This window comes from Vanellus vanellus (genome assembly GCF_965231255.1).
Source record: "Vanellus vanellus genome assembly, chromosome: 14".
In the NCBI taxonomy this organism is placed as follows: Eukaryota; Metazoa; Chordata; class Aves; order Charadriiformes; family Charadriidae; genus Vanellus; species Vanellus vanellus.
The window spans coordinates 14275249-14292566 of NC_138919.1; the positions used below are offsets into that span (position 1 = coordinate 14275249).

At 61.0% G+C, this 17318-nt stretch overlaps 2 protein-coding genes across 3 annotated transcripts in view; one reads left to right on the forward strand and one right to left on the reverse strand.

The window, feature by feature from the left end:
• Window positions 1-1860: 1860 nt before the first annotated feature.
• Window positions 1861-7622, forward strand: GRAP (GRB2 related adaptor protein; the record flags this gene model as incomplete). 2 transcript variants are annotated; one of them, XM_082490527.1, is made up of 5 exons in its annotated part: window positions 1861-1938; window positions 3162-3259; window positions 4498-4620; window positions 5945-6113; window positions 7332-7622. In XM_082490527.1, the coding sequence occupies 5 exons, from the start codon at window positions 1861-1863 to the stop codon at window positions 7620-7622; spliced, it is 759 nt and encodes a 252-aa protein (XP_082346653.1). The 2 variants fall into 2 exon arrangements, with proteins under 2 accessions (XP_082346653.1, XP_082346654.1); XM_082490528.1 differs by having other exon boundaries at window positions 7437-7622.
• Window positions 7623-8655: 1033 nt separating this feature from the next.
• The window catches only part of SLC5A10 (solute carrier family 5 member 10), a gene marked incomplete at both ends in the record, with an annotated part of 40959 nt that continues 32296 nt past the window's right edge, over window positions 8656-17318 (reverse strand). Inside the window, 6 exons of the mRNA XM_082490629.1 lie at window positions 8656-8822; window positions 9010-9091; window positions 9261-9476; window positions 9924-10092; window positions 12408-12558; window positions 12949-13056. Of these exons, the coding sequence (XP_082346755.1) occupies window positions 8656-8822; window positions 9010-9091; window positions 9261-9476; window positions 9924-10092; window positions 12408-12558; window positions 12949-13056 (893 nt within the window). The remainder of the gene's footprint in view (window positions 8823-9009; window positions 9092-9260; window positions 9477-9923; window positions 10093-12407; window positions 12559-12948; window positions 13057-17318) is intronic.

Here is a 17318-nt window from a genome sequence, read left to right on the forward strand (position 1 = left end):
TGTGCGGGTGGATGCTGGTGGATCAGGCCCTTGGCCAGCAGCGGGGTGAGAGCAGCAGGTTTCTCCAGGGAGCGTCCAACTCCGCTTCTCACCAAGGCTGCCGAGCAGCAGAGGAAGCTTACCCCGAGATAGCCGTCTTCCTGCTGCGGTTCCGTCCCCTGGGTCTCGCTGGCCGCGGAGATTCGCTGAGTCCTCTCCTCCTCGGGACAGGCGTGCACATACCGAGCTTATTCCCACGGCCTCCCCTGCCCTCCCTGGCATTCCCAGCTTTTCCACTTCCCCTGGGATCAGCAGGTCCCGGGGCCATGCTGGGGATAACTGTTGCGGACTGGGGCCTCGCTGGGTGTGGGGACACCCAGGGCCACCCTGCACATCTCTCTCTCCCATCTCTGGGCACCGAGACCCTGAAAATGGCCTCAGTGGGGTGTTACATGGTGTTTGCTTTTCAGATGCACTCGGGGAGCAGGGTTAAGGTTTGGAGGAGGTGAATCGCCGAGCCAGTGTCCCCACGGAAGCCCTGTGAGCACCGCGGTGCGTCCCTTCCTGGGGCAGATGGCAGTGGCGTCCTGCGCCTCGCTGGAAAATGCCCAAGTCCATGGGCAGGGATTGAGCTGCAGCTGTCCCCAGTTTAATTCCTCGCAACAAAACAAAAACAGCATCCAGCGGATTTTTCTGTGCACTTCATGCCCTGGCCCACACACACACACGATGCAAAGGCTGCACAGCATCGGGGACCTTCCCGTTGGGAGTGATGCCCTGCGTACAAGCCCTGAGGACTTAGTGCCTGACACCCACGAGAGCAGCAGGAAGTTGTTTTAGTCTAAAAGTGTTGGGTTTTTTTTTCCGTAGCCCTGCAAAAGAAAGCCAAAAAAGTCAACCCCAAAAGGCTACGGCCCGAAAAGTGGGTAACAACTATGCAGAAACCTCCCTGTTGGGAGCTGGGACTTGGCACGTGGTTTTCAGTCTGACTTCCAAAGAAACCAGGTGTGTGCATCCCCCTGCCTCCCTGCGCCTCGGCCCATCCCACCCTCCAGGATTTTTTTTTGCTGAAACAACCATTCCCCGCCAAGCCACCTTTCAAAGGCCGTGCCAGCAGCTCAGCCCTTACAAGACATCAGAGACTCCCCCATCAGTACTCTTGACCTGCTGGCTGTGCTCTTCACAGAATCCCAGACTGGTCAGGGTTGGAAGGGACCTCTGGAGCTCCCCCAGTCCCACCCCCTGCCACAGCAGGGGCACCTCCAGCAGTGGCACAGGACGGCATCCAGGCGGGTTTGGAATGGCTCCAGAGTGAGAGACTCCCCCACCTCTCCGGGCAGCCTGTGCCAGTGCTCTGCCGCCCTCAAAGGAAAGAAGTTCCTCCCCATGTTTAGATGGAACTTCCTATGTTCAAGTTTATGCCTGTTACCTCTTGTTAAGACACGCTTCACCCACATCCTCAACCCGTGTGTCCGGCCCATCACTGTCTTGTTTCCTTCCAAAACCTTACAAACCGCCCAACGCTGCTGCCCACAGCCCACCACAGAGGTGATGCCGAATTGTGCCGCCACCTGATGTACCCAGGTCCTTTTGCAGGGGGGCCTCTGGAATCCAGGTGGGCTGGCACGGCTACCCCCCCCCCCCCGGGCCCCCAGCACATCTGGGCAGCTGTGCCCGCCTGCAGCATCCTGAGTGGTGCTCATCGTTTCGCCCCAGCAGCGCACTGACATCAGCGCGGCTTCCTGTCCGCCGGCACTGCCGTGCTGTGCGCTCACCCCCTACCCCCACGCCGCGGGGCGGTGAGCCCCAGGCAACCCTGTGCCCCTGGCACAGCGAGTCCCCGGGACCCCTCGCCACCACCGCCCGGTGACAGCCAGCGCCATGGAGTCGGTGGCTCTGTACAGCTTCCAGGCGACGGAGAAGGACGAGCTGCCCTTTCAGAAAGGGGACACCCTGAAGGTACGGGAAGCAGGGGGGGTCACCAGCCATTGCGGGGGGTGGGATGTTGCTGCTTTGGGGGACAGGGTCAGCACATGGCATGGGGCGACACCGTTGCTCTCATTGCACCTGGCTTTGTTGCCGCTTTGGGGCTTTCTGTGGGGGAGAAGGAGCCATCCTTGAGGTTTTCGGGGTGTGGAGCAGCATCCCCAGTGGTGGGGATGTCTGTGCCACCACTTGTCTGTGCCACCAGCCACATCTCCAGAGAAGTCCCAGCTGGCATGAGACACATGGCCTCCCTGGCCATCGGTGCCACCAGCTGTGCTCTGTGGCAGCCCCCCAGGGCTGGAACACATTTCCCCTGCCCCACAGAGCCACTGGGGGCCGCGGGGACCTGGCAGCAGGGCGCGTATGCCCAAATCCCCATCCAGGCGCTGGCATCCAGACAAGCTCTCGGATGCCACCCTGGCATCCCAAAAAGCTTCAGAGGGGGGGCTCAAAACATTCCCAGGGGAGTGCTGGGGGCGAGGGCACCCTGTCACGCTGCCTGGCCACTCGCCCTTCTCTGCGGGGCTGATGCTGAGATGCTGGCAGCTCCTCCTGGACCCTCGGCACCCGGTAGCCCCCCGTGGGTGCAGCCAGCCCCGGCGAGGGCGAAGGCATGGCCCGGCTGTAACCCAGGGCCCCAAACCCGCCATGCTCGTCCCTGCCTCCCCGGTGTGTTTTCCCCGCAGCGCCGGCGCCGTGCGCCGTGGGGTTTCGGATCCTGTTTGCACAGCTGTGCCGGCCCCTGGGCCCCTGCGTGGGAGGCTGGAAAATGGTGTCGCGCGGAAGCGGGTGTCAGCACCCTTGATCGCACCCGGGCGCTTCCTCCCACGGAGCACCCAGATGCCACCGCCCCGGGGGGACGCAGGGTCTGGCTGCCACCTCGTCTCCTCCAGGGACAGTTTTTACCCTCTTCCCTGGCTGAGAGTTTGGGGTAATACTGGGTTCCCCCCCCCCAGCTCTCGGCACCTGCAGGGAACCAGACCAACCGTGAGCTGAGGAGGGCTGGGGGGAGCAGCCAGCTCTGTACAGTTGCCCCCCAACACCCACGAACCATGTCACCTTTGTTAGAGTCCCCTCTTCCCCAAGTGTTGGTGGGTGACATAGTGTCTGGGGCAGCAGTGGCAGTCCCACTCGGCCCCTCTCCCACACGGGGAGAGCAGCTGGGCTGACACCTCCCTGTTCTTCTCCCTCCTTAGATCCTGAACATGGAAGACGACCAGAACTGGTACAAAGCCGAGCTGTACGGCTGCGAGGGCTTCGTCCCCAAAAACTACATCAAGGTCAAGCCACATCCGTAAGTACCATCCCACCACATGGGGAAGGGGGGCTCGAAACCCCGCTCTGGTAGCACCCACCAGCACCAGGATATCCTCTCCTGCCACCCAGGCACCGATCCCAACGGTGCATCCCGATGCCCAAAGGTCTGCCACGAGCCAGGGAAGTCCCACACATGGGGAAACTGAGTCACAGAGCGATGGGGTCTGCCTGCTGGATCAGTCTGCCATTGCCACCACGGCCAGAGGGGACGGAAAGCATCAGTGTGCCCACCCACCCCCAACACACAGAAATTCATCCCTCACACTGGGCCGCCTGCTAAATAAATGATAATTGGGGAACAACAAAGCGTTATGGGATTACAACTGCATTAGACACAATCCTATTACTATGTTATTAAAGCCCAGCATAATCCATCCCTGTTTTAACCTGTGTTTTATGTATCATTATCCCCTGGTAAATCACATTTAAATGCCATAGCAAAACCTGCTCGGGGCTGTGGCTGGGGAGCAGGAACGCGTGGGCTCAGGGCAGCCCCAGGCAGATCCCATTGCCTCTCTGGCTTCGGTTAACAAGCCGGGATGGGCGAGACAGCCTCTTCCATGCAGCACCTGAAAGCTTGACACTGGGAGATGCTCTGTGCTAAAGTCCATGGCCGATCATTCACGGGGCAATTTTAACAGGTAGCAGAGGCTCTCTGTGGCCTGAGGGTCCCAAATGCACGGACACAGCCTTGGCAGGGACAGGAGATGGGGACTCTGCTCCACCACCTCATTCCACCAGCTGCCAGCAATGCAGGCACGAAGGGTTTCATCCTGTCACGGAGGGTTTTCTGCTCTGCAGCCCCCCCGTAGCACCTGGAAGGGTTGTTTCCATGGGGGACCATGGGACATGGTGGAGAGTGGGGGGACAGGCAGCAAAGTGGGGGATGAGATACGTGATGTGATGAGCCGGGTGACAGGATGCGGTCGTGGCTGTCAGTGATGTTGCACGGGGACACGTCTGCACCCACAGCGCCCTGTGGTCCCTCCCTCCGCCAAAGTGCTGTGATAAATCGGGGGGTGGGGGGGTGGGGTGGAAAAGGAAAGGAGAAAACACTGTGAGGGGGTTCCAGCCCTCTGGGGACCCCAACGGGGACCCTGCTCCTGCTGGTATCAGGGCTCTTGGTGCCTCCATCCTGCGGGGTGAGGATGCGACACTGGGGTGTCCCCGGGTGTCAAGGGGTGCCGGCGCGGCTGAGCCTGATGCCCCTCGCAGGTGGTACGCGGGCAGGATCTCCCGGCACCTGGCGGAGGAGCAGCTCCTCAAGCGCAAGCACCTGGGAGCTTTCCTGATCCGTGACAGCGAGAGCTCCCCGGGGGAGTTCTCCGTCTCTGTCAAGTAAGTGGCCGTGGGATACAGACGGACATGCGGCGGGATGGGCAGAGGTCGCCCACAACCCCCTGCTTTGGGGACCGAGGGCACCAGGCCACTCTCCCTGCCGCAGTGCTGGGGAAGGGGCGAGCACCCTGCCCTGCCCAGGACACCTCGAAGGGGCTGGGGGCTGCGGAGCTGTATCCCCCCAGCATCCAGGTGCAGCTTCGCACAGGGCATTCCTCTCCTTCCTTCCCTCTGCAGATTCTTGCTCTGCTGTGGTCCCTGCTGCTTCCTGCCCCCTGCCTGCCCCCTGCCTGCACCGCTGGGCTGCATCGCTGCCTCGCCTGGGGTCCCTCGCTGGGGTGCCCCTAAATATGGCCATGTGGATAACAACAGGGCTGGGGCCAAGCTGCAAGCACAACCCAGAGGACATGGCCCGGAGGAACAAGTTGCCCAGAGCATCCCCAGGGATGAAGGGCCGCAGCATCCCAATCCCGCGGGGCCGATGATTTCGGCATGGGCAGCCAGGGCTGTATGAAGGCAGCGTGCCAATGGGCAGAGCCTGCCCCGGAGCCTCTCACCCCATCGCTGCCCCTTCCCTGCCCGGGGCCAGGGTAGCAGGAGCCAGCCCCAGGCCAGCCAGGCACTTTCTCACGCTGCTAATCTCTAATTAAGCGTTTAAGGAGGTTTCTTACCCATAATGAAAGGGAGCTGTGTTCTGCCATGCGTCACCAGCGTGGCCGGGTCCCTGCCCCTGCCCAGGGGCCTGGCAGCAGTGGGTCACCGCAGCAGCCCCATGCCAGCCCCGCGGTGTGGGCACCCCAACCTGCCACCCCCAGGTACACACCGAGGGGGTGCCAGCATGCGGGGCTGGCGAGGGAAACCCTGTCCTCCTGCAGCTTGGGGGTTCCCGGGGACACAGGGGGTTTGGGAGCTTGAGCCCAGTCTTTGCAGTCTCCTCCCAGAACACGCTGAGCTGAGAGCTGCAGCTCTCACCACACTTCTCTCAGATGTGGCCCCTGTTTGCTCCCCGGACAAAGCCACCTGCCTTGCATGTGGCCGGCACACTGCCAGCCCCGAGCCCACAGGCATCCCTCTGTGCCGGGGCCAGGCACTGAGCTTCAGCTACATGTGGGATGAGGTCTCAGCGGGGCCACGAGCGACCCCAGTGCCACCATCACCCCTGGCCATGGCAGGATGGGTGTAGGGGGACCTGTGGGTGCAGCCGCATCCCGCACAGCCTGACCATCCCAGTGAGCTGCCCCTGGGCTTGGTCCACAATGCCAGAAGGGGGTTTGGGTGCTGCCAGCATCCCAGGGGTAGGGTAACGTCCATCCTTCTCCTGCAGCTATGGGCAGCACGTCCAGCACTTCAAGGTGCTGAGGGAGAGGAACGGCAAATATTTCCTCTGGGAGGAAAAGTTCAACTCCCTCAACGAGCTGGTGGATTTCTACAGGACAACCACTATCGCCAAAAAGCAGCAGATCTTCCTCCGGGATGAAGACCAGACCCAGGAGGTACTGTCAGGGGATGGGGACATGGGGACATGCAGGGCTGGAGCTTAGGATGGCACCATGCCCTTCAGCGGGGACAGGCTGGGAGCCCATATCTGATCCCCTTTGGGATCCCCCATCACTTTCCTGGTACCAGGGCTGCCACCACCCGGCTATGGTCCATAGGGAAACTGAGGCACAGCACGGACCCGTGGGTCAGCAGCACCGCTATGGTCTCGCTTCACCCCAGACTGTGCTCATGAGGAGGTGTCATGGGGCTACGGCTCCCAGGGCATGGGGATTTCTTTCTGCCTGAACTTTTCCTGTTTCTCCCTGCCATCCACGCGACTCTGGCAATGACCAAAAAATGCCAAAGCGGAATGAAACCAAGGAAAGCAAATGGCCCAGCTCAGAGCAGAGATGGGGTCCAGACCCTCCTGGCACAGACTCCCCCACCACCCTCAGGCAAAGCATCCTGGGGATATGGTCCCCGAGCCCTGTGTTAGTCCCTTCGAGGCTCAGCGCCCGCCAGCTGCTGCATCCCTGCAGAGGGGAACAGGGACATCCCAGGAGCCCTGTGCTCAGGCTCGTCTTGAGGTGGTATTGAGCAGGAGAGGGTGCAACAGCCCAACACAGGCAGCACTGTGAGGAAGCCATCAGGGTGGAGAAAAGCTACCGGCACAGCTTGGCAGGGCAGGGCAGGGCACAGCAGCTCGCCCCAGGCCCCCGCCGCCATCCCTCGGGTCAGGGATGATGCCTGGGGCGGGTGGCAGAGCCCGACCAGCTTGGGACAGGGCGCAGCCAGCTCTGGGTGAGCTCCAGCAAAGCTGAGCTCTGGGGTGGCGGTTGTGTTGGTGGTGAAACTGGGCCCTGCAAGCTGGGCTGGGGGTGACTCTGGCATCCAAAGGGGCCTGGGAAGAACCTGGGAAGGAGAGGGGTGCCAACTGCCTCCGAGGTGTAGGGGTCCCCTGGCACCCATCTCGGCTCTCCCAGGCAGCAGGAACAGGGAGCCCTGTGCCCTGAGGTGCTCCCCTCCACCCCAGGCTCTTCCCTGCGCCCCAGGGTGGTCCCCGGCTTCCCAGGCTCTGCCATGCACCCAGGGCTGTCCCTAGTACTCCAGTTCTTCCCATGGCAGGATTTCTTTAGCTCCCATCTCTCGTCCTTGAAGCAGGCACCCCAGGTACCCCCGCACCCTCTATGCTCTGACCCCACCAGGCTGGTCCTCACCATGTGGTGGCACAGCATCCCTGTCAAGCTGGGGACTCAGGCAGTGCAACCCAGTGCAGAGGGGCTGGCAAATGGGGGTGCCTCTCCCCCCACCAACCCCTGCCCTCGACTTTCCTCCAGGTGAGGAGGCCCAAATTCGTGCAAGCCCAATTCGACTTCTCAGCCCATGACGGCTCCCAGCTGCCCTTCCTCCGTGGGGACATCATCGAGGTCCTGGACTGCCCCGACCCCAACTGGTGGCAGGGGAAGATCTACGGGCGCATCGGCCTCTTCCCCCGCAACTACGTCCACCCCATCCGCAAGTGAGCTGCTGCCAGTGCTGCGGGCGAACGTGGAGGACCATGGCCACCACTACCCCCACTCAACCGGAGCTGCTTCGTGCCTGCATGCAGACTGCACGTCCCTTCACCCCCATGGATGGTGCCCATCCCCACGCTGGGCTGCCGACGCACGAAGTCCCGGGGCCACGTGTGCTGTGCTGGAGGTGGAGGCCAAGCTGGCGGTGATACCCACCCAGGGGCTGCCCTTCTCCGGCACCCTGAAACATCAGCCATGGCTCTCCCTGCTGCCCTGACCCAGGAGACCTCCACCATCCCCAGCCCAGTCATCGCCTCTCGCTGCGGGCTGGCAGCAGTGCTCCCCGGGGAGGGAGCACAGAGCATTGAACCAGGGCCATAAAAACTTTTCCAGCACCGCAACCTGATGGAGTGGCAGCAACGGAGGGGGAGAACACCAGCGCCCCAAACCTTCATTCCTCTCCAGACCCTGTAAGTGAAGCCCGAGCTTCAAGGAGGGCTGCAGGTGGCCGGGATGCGGCCAGGTAATGCCGCAGAGGGGTGCCGGGGCACGGGATGCCGGGAAAGGCTGGTCCTGGGATTCAGTCCTGCAGGTGCTGTTCATAGCTGCAAATCGTGGATTTTTTTTTTTTTGGTTTTTGTTTTTTTCTAATTATTTTTTATTTAGAGCTAGTAAAATGTGTTTGGGTGACACCCTTGAGTGTGACCACTCCTTTTCCACTAGTGCCACAGTGGTCCCACGGCCACATTTGTGCGCCTGCTGCTTTGCTGTGGTTTCGCTTCCCCTGCAGCCCCCACTTGCCCACCCCAGTACCTCTCCCCAGACCCCTCCCAGGGACTCGCTGCCCCCACAAATGCCCCCCCGCCTCACAGCCCCCCGGGATGCACTTGGAGTCCGTGGCACTGAGAACGCCCATCTCATTGCACCAGTGGATTTAAACATCCCATATCCCAAACGTGACAAATAAAAACTATCATCCAAATCCCCATTTCTGCCCAACCCCCCCAGCGCCTTTCCCCCTTGCTCGGGGGCTGGCAGGCCGCTAGGCGAAATAGGCATAGCAGAAAATATTGATGCACATCAGGACAACAGCGTTGATGCCGCAGACGCGGGCCCAGAAGGGGGGCTCCGTGGTATCCCCGAAGGCTGTGGACAGGGATCCTGTGGCCTTTGCTGGCTGCTGGCTCCCCGGGGCAGCTGAGTAGGAACCTGGCACAGAAAGATGGCGAGCGTAGGGGACAGGGTGCCGTGGGGACCAGCCACCTGCTGGTGGGTGGCATGTCCCCGGGTAAACTGAGGCATGGAGCATCCATGCTGTCCTGCTGCACATTACAGGCAGGGAGTGGGGGGCACTGAAGTTGTCTCCCCTGCTAGACACCCCCAAGGACACACTCACCGTCAAGGTGTCCCTGGGATGGGGGGTCCACAGAGGGCTGGGGGGAATCCCACGAGAGGGTCCACCAGGTGAGATCCTTTAGCTGGAAACCAGGGTGAGATTCAGTGAGAAAACACCCCCGGGCCAGATCCCACCAGGGGACCCCCTTTGGCTGAGCTTGGGGTGCACCTGGGTGACACCAATGTCTCTGGCCAAGGAGGGTGGACACAGCCATGGGGGCTGGGGTGAGGGGTCCCAGGTGCCCTGCTCACCCGTGCCGGAGGTGGCGGGGGGGTCAGCAGGCTGCCCCCCACCACGACGGCGCCCGTGGCAGCGCAGAGCAGCACAGCGAAGTGCAGGTAGTGGATGTCGGCGAGCAGCCAGGGCCGCTGGTCGGGGACCCCACAGCGGGGCACAGGGTGCACCAGCTCCAGCCCCATCCTGGCCAGTCCCAGCGCCAGCCCCACCATCAGGCCCCAGAAAGCTCCCTGCAAAGCAAAAGTCGGCAGGGGGTGGCCAGAGGGGGACAGCAGCCCCACGGGGGGAATAAATGCCCCCGGAGAGCCACTCTCTCCAACCAGCCCTGGGAGAGGGTGGAGCAGCCCCTCTGTGTTGGGACAGCACCCCGCACCCTGGCTGGCCAAGCCCTGGCCCAAACCGGCACCCCATCGATAGAGGATGTCCCCTGCCAGCCCCGTTGGCTGTGCCACACTTGGTGGCTGCGTATGGTGGCACCTGCCTCCTCCTCCTCGCACCAGCCACACACCAGCTCCCAGGGACATGCGAGCCGGGCTCAGTTCCTCTCCCCAGCCCCTCCACCACAGCCTCCCCCTTTCCTCCTCCAGCCCCCCCAAGCCCCACTGGGTCCCCGGGAGCGGGGCAGCAGGAAAGTGTTGGCACCACCCTGTGTCCCCAAGCCATTCCCAGGCATGTACCTGCTCATTTGCTCGAGGCCAGAAGACAGCCAGGACGAAGACGGCGGTGACGGGAGGAGCCAGGTAGCTTGTGACAGCCTGGATGTAGACGTAGAGCTGGCCACCACTGGAGCTCTGCAGGATGGGGATCCAGACCACGCTGAGGGCCACCAGCACCACCGTGACCACCCTGCGAGCGGCAGCGATGCAGTGCGGGGTGATGCTACTGTCCCACCTGCACCTCCTTGCACCCATGGCATCACCATGGTGGTGGGGGATCCCCAGGGTCAGGGGTTGAATCCCAGTGCCAGTGCAGAAGAGATGGACAGGGGATACTGGAGGATTGGTGGGAGGATGCTCATCACTGGGTGACATCCCTGGGGCCACAGAGTATGCTAATTGTGCCAGCGCTGGCTCCATCCCAGGCAGGCGAACACTCCTCAGGCCCCTTCCCAGCTCTGGGGGCTGCTAAGTTGGACACCCCCATGGGGAAACTGTAGGCAATGGGCACTTTCGCTACGAAAAGTCCCCAGCCGCAGAGGCTGGGTGTTTTGGCAAGATTTGGGTGATGTTCTCAGCACACCTGCGTCCACCCAAAGCACCCAGCTGAGAGCTGGGGACGTGGGCTGAGCTGCCCCGCGCTCAGCTCCCCCCAGCCAGGCTGCAACAGAGGGGTGCATCTGTCCCCCAACACCACTCCATCCCCATCCTCACCCAAAGCCCAGCTGCACCCTGCGGCATCACCCTCCTCTGAAGCAAGAGGCGTTGGCCAGACCCCAGGTTTTTGGGCCCAATCTGAGCAGGCAGGGTGGGCAAGACACGTCCCCAAAGCTGCCATATTTATAGCTCAGCCCAGCTTGTTTACAGCTTCACAGAATTACCTACATCTCCATCTGCTCATCTCAAAAAGGAGAAGTAGGAAAAAAATAAAATTAAAAAAAATCAATGAAAGCATCTCTAGACGGAGTCCCCCCTGCCTGCCTGGCACGATGGAAAGAGGAAGCAGCCTGAGCACAAAGCACAGACCCTGACCCAAGGGGTAGGAGGAAAACCCCGCATTCAGTACGTCTTTAAGCCACAGATGATGCTAAAAGGTCATGGGAAAAATGGAGGAGTTTCTGAGCGTGGTGGTGAGCTGGGGGGTGCTGCACAGCCATGGCCCCCTCAGCAGGTCGGGATCCAGGCAGGGATAGACTGCAGAGCCCCGGCACAGCCTGCCGCGGGGAGCTCGGGGGGGGATTCGGGGAGGGTCGGATGTTCTTATCACTGTGCCATCACCTTGGCATGGAGCACACACCAAACGCCAGCAGGGATTTCCAGCCAGGCGGCACGGCCATGGCAGGAGCTCATACCCCCAGATCCAGGAACCGGGAGGTCTCTCCAGACTCATGAGCAAATCCCTTCCCGCCCCGTGCTGAGCTGGACGGGGCATCCAGGGGGTGGCTGGGACCCCCCCCGATGGCTGCTCAGAAGCAACCCTGAGCCGCAAGTACTGGCAGGTAGGAAAACCTCAAACTTTCAGGTTAAACAACTTTTTTTTCCTCTCCAAAATGTTTATCATTTGCTATATCCCCGTGGGGCCGTACGGCAGCGGTGATTTGCAGTGCCCTGCTCCCACTAATCGCCCGATGCACTAATGAATTGCCCGGGATCAACTGCAGCAGCGACTCCCGCCCCGGGCGGGCAAAGCCCTTCACAAACACTCATTAACCGTCCTCGGGAAAGCTCTCCGGCATTATTACACCCCTTGTCACCAGCACCGAAGCCAGTGTCAGGGAGGGGCAAGGCAGGCCCCGAGACAAGCACCCCCGTTCCTATGGGGGAGCTGTGCGGGACTGCGGTTCCCCAGGTTCATGCCCATCCCCTTTCCACCCTCCGGAGATGGAGGATGCTGAGAAATGGCTGCTCCCGGAGCCGCCGGACCAGCCAACCCTCCCCGCAGCACCAGTACAGCCCAGCCAGAGCCCTGACCCAGATTCCCTCCTTGTTATTGTCTGCCCTGCGCCCAGGACACTCCCTCGCACCCCGGCACCGCACCGGGGCATTCCCCAGCGCTGACTCCACCGCCTCGAGCACGGCACCACGGGCGGGTTCCCGGGCTCCCTGCCGTCCCCCGTCATCCCCCAGGAGCAGCCGGGGGTATACGCAGGCAGCGCTGCCCTTTGCCACCTGATGAAGGTCCCCCATGCACTTCCCTTGTGACCTCGTCCAGGAGCAGCCACTGGCATTCCCCGGGGAACGGCATGGAGACGGCGAGGGAGATGCTTCGTACCGGGCACAGCCCTGCTCCTCCAAACGCCCTGAATGCCCCGTCTGCCTTTCCAGCGCTTTCATACATAAAATAATCCAAGGGCTTGTTTTCCTTTCATAAACCGGGTTGAGCACAGGCACTTTGCAGGCTCGCAGGCACCAAAGGTAGATCACAGAGGGCTGGACCAGCTCCACTCGTCTCCCCAAAAGCCAGGGTCTCCCCAAAACCCATGGTGCAGGTAAGCACCTGCCTACCTGCCTACCAAGAGCAGCTCTCGCTCGCCAGCCCCCGGCCTCAGCTTCCTCCAGATGTCCATGGTGAAGAGGGTGCTGCTGCTGTTGAATATGGAGGTCAGGGATGACATGAGGGCGGCCATCATCACCGCGATCATCAGACCCCGCAGCCCTGGGGAAGAGAAGGACCATTAGGGAGTGGCCGAACTGAGGGTGATGGGTTGGGATGGAATGGGATGGGACAGCACAGCCCTGATACTTCACCCGGGTGAAATGCCTTCCCCTCTGCAGGCACACACTGAGGTCTCCCCTGGGGCAAGGACAGGGTTTGGGGACACCCTGGGATGCTGAGACCCTGCGCTGCCCCAGGGTCACCCACATCCCCTCACCTCACTTCTGGAGTCACCCTTGGAGGGGCTGCATGGGCCGTCCCATGCGTGAACCCACCCAGACCATCCACAGGGTCCTCCCCCAACATGTGAGCCTCAAAGGGCTGCACGGGCAGCCCCGGGGTGCAGCAAAGCCCGGCGGAGACCAAGGTGCCCCCTTCCCACCCACCTACCGCTGGGCATCAGCTCAACCACCAGCTTGGGGTAGGCGATGTTGGAGCAGCCCACAGCAGCCCCACACACACGGGTGCACTCCTCAGGGTCCACGCAGGCCACAGCATCTGGGGGACAGAGGCAGGTGACGTGCCAGGACCCCTCGCGGGGCAGAGGCCAGCCCAGCACCTCCTCCCTTCCCCAGTACCCCCTCTCACCAGGCTGGATATTGGCCCCTTCACTACGGCCACGGTGCCCAGACCTTGGCAGAGGACCGGGTGGTGAAGCAGAGAGCACATCCCACATGGACATCCACTTCTGCCTGTCCCCAGCCTCGCTCTCCGCCATCAGCCTCAAAACAGGCAGGATACAGCCCAGCAGCATCACCCTCACCTCCTGCTGCCTTGTACCCAGCTCCGGTCAGATCTACCCCCACCGAGCCTTCCCCACATTAAAGCCAGCAGCAGCCGCCCCAGGGGGACCTCCAGAGCCTGGACAGGCCCCACGGGGACCCGGGGCTATGGCCGGAGGTGGCAGAGCCCCACGGGCAGGCACTGCCCGTCCCCGCGCACAGGGCCAGACGGGTTCATGCACCGTTGCGGCAATTACCTCCGCATGGGCAGCACCCAGCAGCTCGCTGGGACACGTGTGGCAGCTCGCCAGGGCCGTCAACGCCCAATTACTTCTCTGTCTCAACGAGCGCTCAACCCTTTTTTTTTTTTTTTTTTTTAATTTTTTTTATTGTTACGCTCGTAAAACACTGAAATGGCTGGAAATTAATGTCAGGCATAAATATGGATGGGCCGCCTGGCTCGCCGGTCTGCATCCTCCCACCAATGAGCACAGGGAATAGCATGGGTGATCCTCACACACAACCGGGAACGTTGCCCCGATCCTCCTCCAAAGTGACCCCTGCCGAAGCGGGGTGCAGCCCCCGGCCCCCCCCAGCAGCAGCAGCTGGGGAAGGGAAGCACCAACTGGTGACACCTCGGGGCTTTCAGTAAAGGAGTGTGGGTTGCAATGGGGATGCGACGGGAGCGCAACACAGGGTGCAGGCAGCAGACCACAGGCAATGCTCAGCACATCCCAAGGACGCTGAAAAAGTCTGTCCTGAGCCACCTTTCCCCAGGGTTAGAGTCAGCGCCGGGGCTCCGGTGACTCTGTCCTCCAGCAGCTGTGAGTAAAGCTGCCATCACTGCTCCGTGCCTCAGTTTCCCCCTCTCTAAAACACCACGTTGTGCGCGGCTCCATGCAAATGGCTGGCAGCCGGCGGGTGGAAGATGCTCCAGAGGGCAAAGAAGCGTCTGGGTGTTACAGCGCAGCCAAAACACCGGCCTGAGGGCTCGGCTCTGCCCCCAAACCCCTCGGTGGGACCCGGGAGCGCGCGGGAAGCAGGAGCCAAGCCCAGAAGAGCAGCTGGAGCCCCCAAACCGGGAGCAGAGCCCAGTATCATAACCCGCTGCCTTGCTTTGTCATTAGGCCCTCTGCTAGAAATGGGAAATTAATTAGGAGCTTGTAATTAATGCTTCTATCTGCAGCCAGGAGGAGCCAACCCCGGTGCCTGTGCTGGGCGCTGCCTCTCCAGCCCCAGGCAGCCGAGTGGGGACACCTGCGACGGCGGGGACTGACCTGCTCGGCCACGAGACTTGTCCCTGCCAGCAGGCAGGGGATCACAAAGGAGCTGCCGGCTCCTTCCCTGCGCCGGGGCTGCATGCAATTCGGGTGCTGAATTCACCGTGCGGGGGCGAAGACGCCTGGGTGCCCCATCCCCAGGGGACTGGGGACCCAGGCACCTTCATGCCACGTGGGGGTCAGGCGATGCTCCAGGTGTGGGGCTCTGCGGTCCCACTCCTCACCTCCAACGCGGCCGTAGGAGCCAGCACATCGCACAACCGATGGGATGCCGTGTTTGCGCTGCCGTCTAATAAATCATAAGCGCGCACACACCCCGCTAAAGAGACCGTAAATCTGCTCGCACAATAAAAACAAAGCTGGGGCAGCCGGCGGCGGCTGAGGTGGGTACAACCGCAGCACGCTCCAGCCACGCCATGCACACCCATGCTTGATGCACCGGCCCCGATCCGGGACACCTCCCAACCAACCGGGCCTGGGCCACCCAAGGGGGAACAACAGCCAGGGATGAGGTTTTGGAGCTCCCCCATGGGTGCTGACCATGTGCTCGGCTCTGTCATGTTTGCTGTCCCAGGTGGAACTCCACCAGCGAAGGGGCTACCACTACTTGCTCAGCAGGGCTGGGATTTCACCCCAAAATAATGGGTTTTCCTCCAGCACCCTCAACCCCTGCTGCAGCCCTTGCTGCCCAGCTCACAGCGCGGAGATGACATCCCACCACTGGGAAATCCCCACAGGCTCAGTGCAGCCTTTCCCTAAAGTCATCAGTTCCATCTGAAACAACTCCTGAGCCGATATCTGATGGGAGCCGAATGCTTCCTTCCTCCTTGTGTCCTGATCCCAACACATGGCTGTCATAGCCCTGCATCCCTGTGTCCCCTGTCCCCACTGCCCCCTCCTGCAGACAACAGACCAGAGCTGGGCACAACCCAGCTTTGAGAAAGCCCTGCTGGAGTTTCTCCACTTTCTGCATGTTTCCGACTCATTTTTTCTTCTAAATCCTCCCTGGGCTCAGTGCTTCGCCACACCTCAAGCCCCAGCCGGGGACAGGGCAGCCGGGATGCTGCATGGCCACCGTGTCTGCAGAGAGGAGCGCTTTGATGGCCGAGTTCCCCGGGCAGACGGGTGGCTTCGCCTTGGGAGCCTGACTCAAGCGGGGCTCATTTACACGGCTGCAAATCCAGATGAGCTGCTCCAACGCGAGGAAGTGAGACGCAGCCCCTGGCACTTTCCTTTTTTGCATCAGTGCAAGAATCTGACCCCGATTCTTGAAATTCGTCTTTTATCCGAGTTTCCAAGTAGAAAGCTCCATGTTTCTGGCTTGTGAGCACCAACTGATGAATCCAGGGTGGATATTTTTGCCCGTCTCCCAGTTAGTAACGCAATCTACCATAACAAGGCCAAATGCTGTGACCGTGTCTCTGCTGCAAACCTTGTGCCAAAGCAGAGGAGGGTTTAGAATAGAATAGAATAGAATAGAATAGAATAGAATAGAATAGAACAGAACAGAACATCTATTTCAGTTGGAAGGGGCCTACAATGATAATATCCCACTGCCTGACCACTTCAGGGCTGACCAAAAGTTAAAGCATGTTATTAAGGGCATTGCCTCTTAAACAGAGTATCAACCACCTCCCCAGGAAGGCTGTTCCAGTGTTTGACCACCCTCTCGGTAAAGAAATGCTTCCTAATGTCCAGTCTAAACCCCCCGGTGCAGTTTTGAACCTTTATGGCAGCTCTGACCCGGTGCTGCTCCCGGGACCCCCCGGGCTCTGAGTTCCCACACTAGCACAGGGGTCCTTGTGCTCGGCACAGGAGGGGTTAACCACGAGGCAGAGCTGCTTTCCTGGAAAATATTGACTTACCAGCCGGCACACTGGGAAAGGGGGAGATTTCAGGGAAAAGCAGGTTGGGTTGTTTTTTTTTTTTAAGACAACCCCCCAAAACACTCCCCAGCCGCCCACCAACCTCCCACGCGGTCCCGGGGGACTCTGGAGCCGGGCAGAGGTGTGAGGACGGATTCAGCCGAAAGAGTTAACGTACAGGCAGGGCCGGGAATGTGTGAAGGCAGCATGTGACTGCAGGTGGGGCAGGGCGGAGCAATGAATCACTCTTTTGCTTTTCCTCTTTTCACTTCTTGCTGTTACCTGTCCGGCCCCGGCACTGCGCGCTGGCAGGAGCATGAAATAACCGACCTGCCAGCCAGGGCGATGCACGAGAGGCTGACGGAGACGTTCGCTGCCGCGAAACCCACCGGCTGACCCAGTCCTCCAGGAACGATAACCAGGGACGGCGTTCGGGCCGAGAAATCCTGCTTTTCTCTGCCTTCTATTAAGCCAGGGTTTTTTTTCTTTGTTTGTTTCCCACTTTTTATTTTATCCGGTATTATCGTTATCTTGAAACGGCAGAGGATGAGAAGAGCGTGGACACGGAGGTAGAGGACCTTCCCAGTGGTGCACGTGTGCCCGGGGCCGTCTCTGCCCCGTCGCAGAGCCCCGGCCGTGGGAAGCTCCGGGTTTTCCTCGCCTGGAGCCCTCTCTCTGCGCAGAGCCGAGCCGGGAGCAAACAAGAAACCGAATCCTCCTCCCTGGCAGAGAAGAGCTCTGGCCTGGCAGGAGCCGGCGGAGAAGGGAGCGGCGTGTTTCCCCAGCTGCGCGTTGAGCCTGGGAGGGCGAAGCAAAGAAAATTGTGTATTTAAAGACTGGGGAATAATTATTTCCTTATTTATTGTCGACATCCGGCGCTCACTGGGGTTACA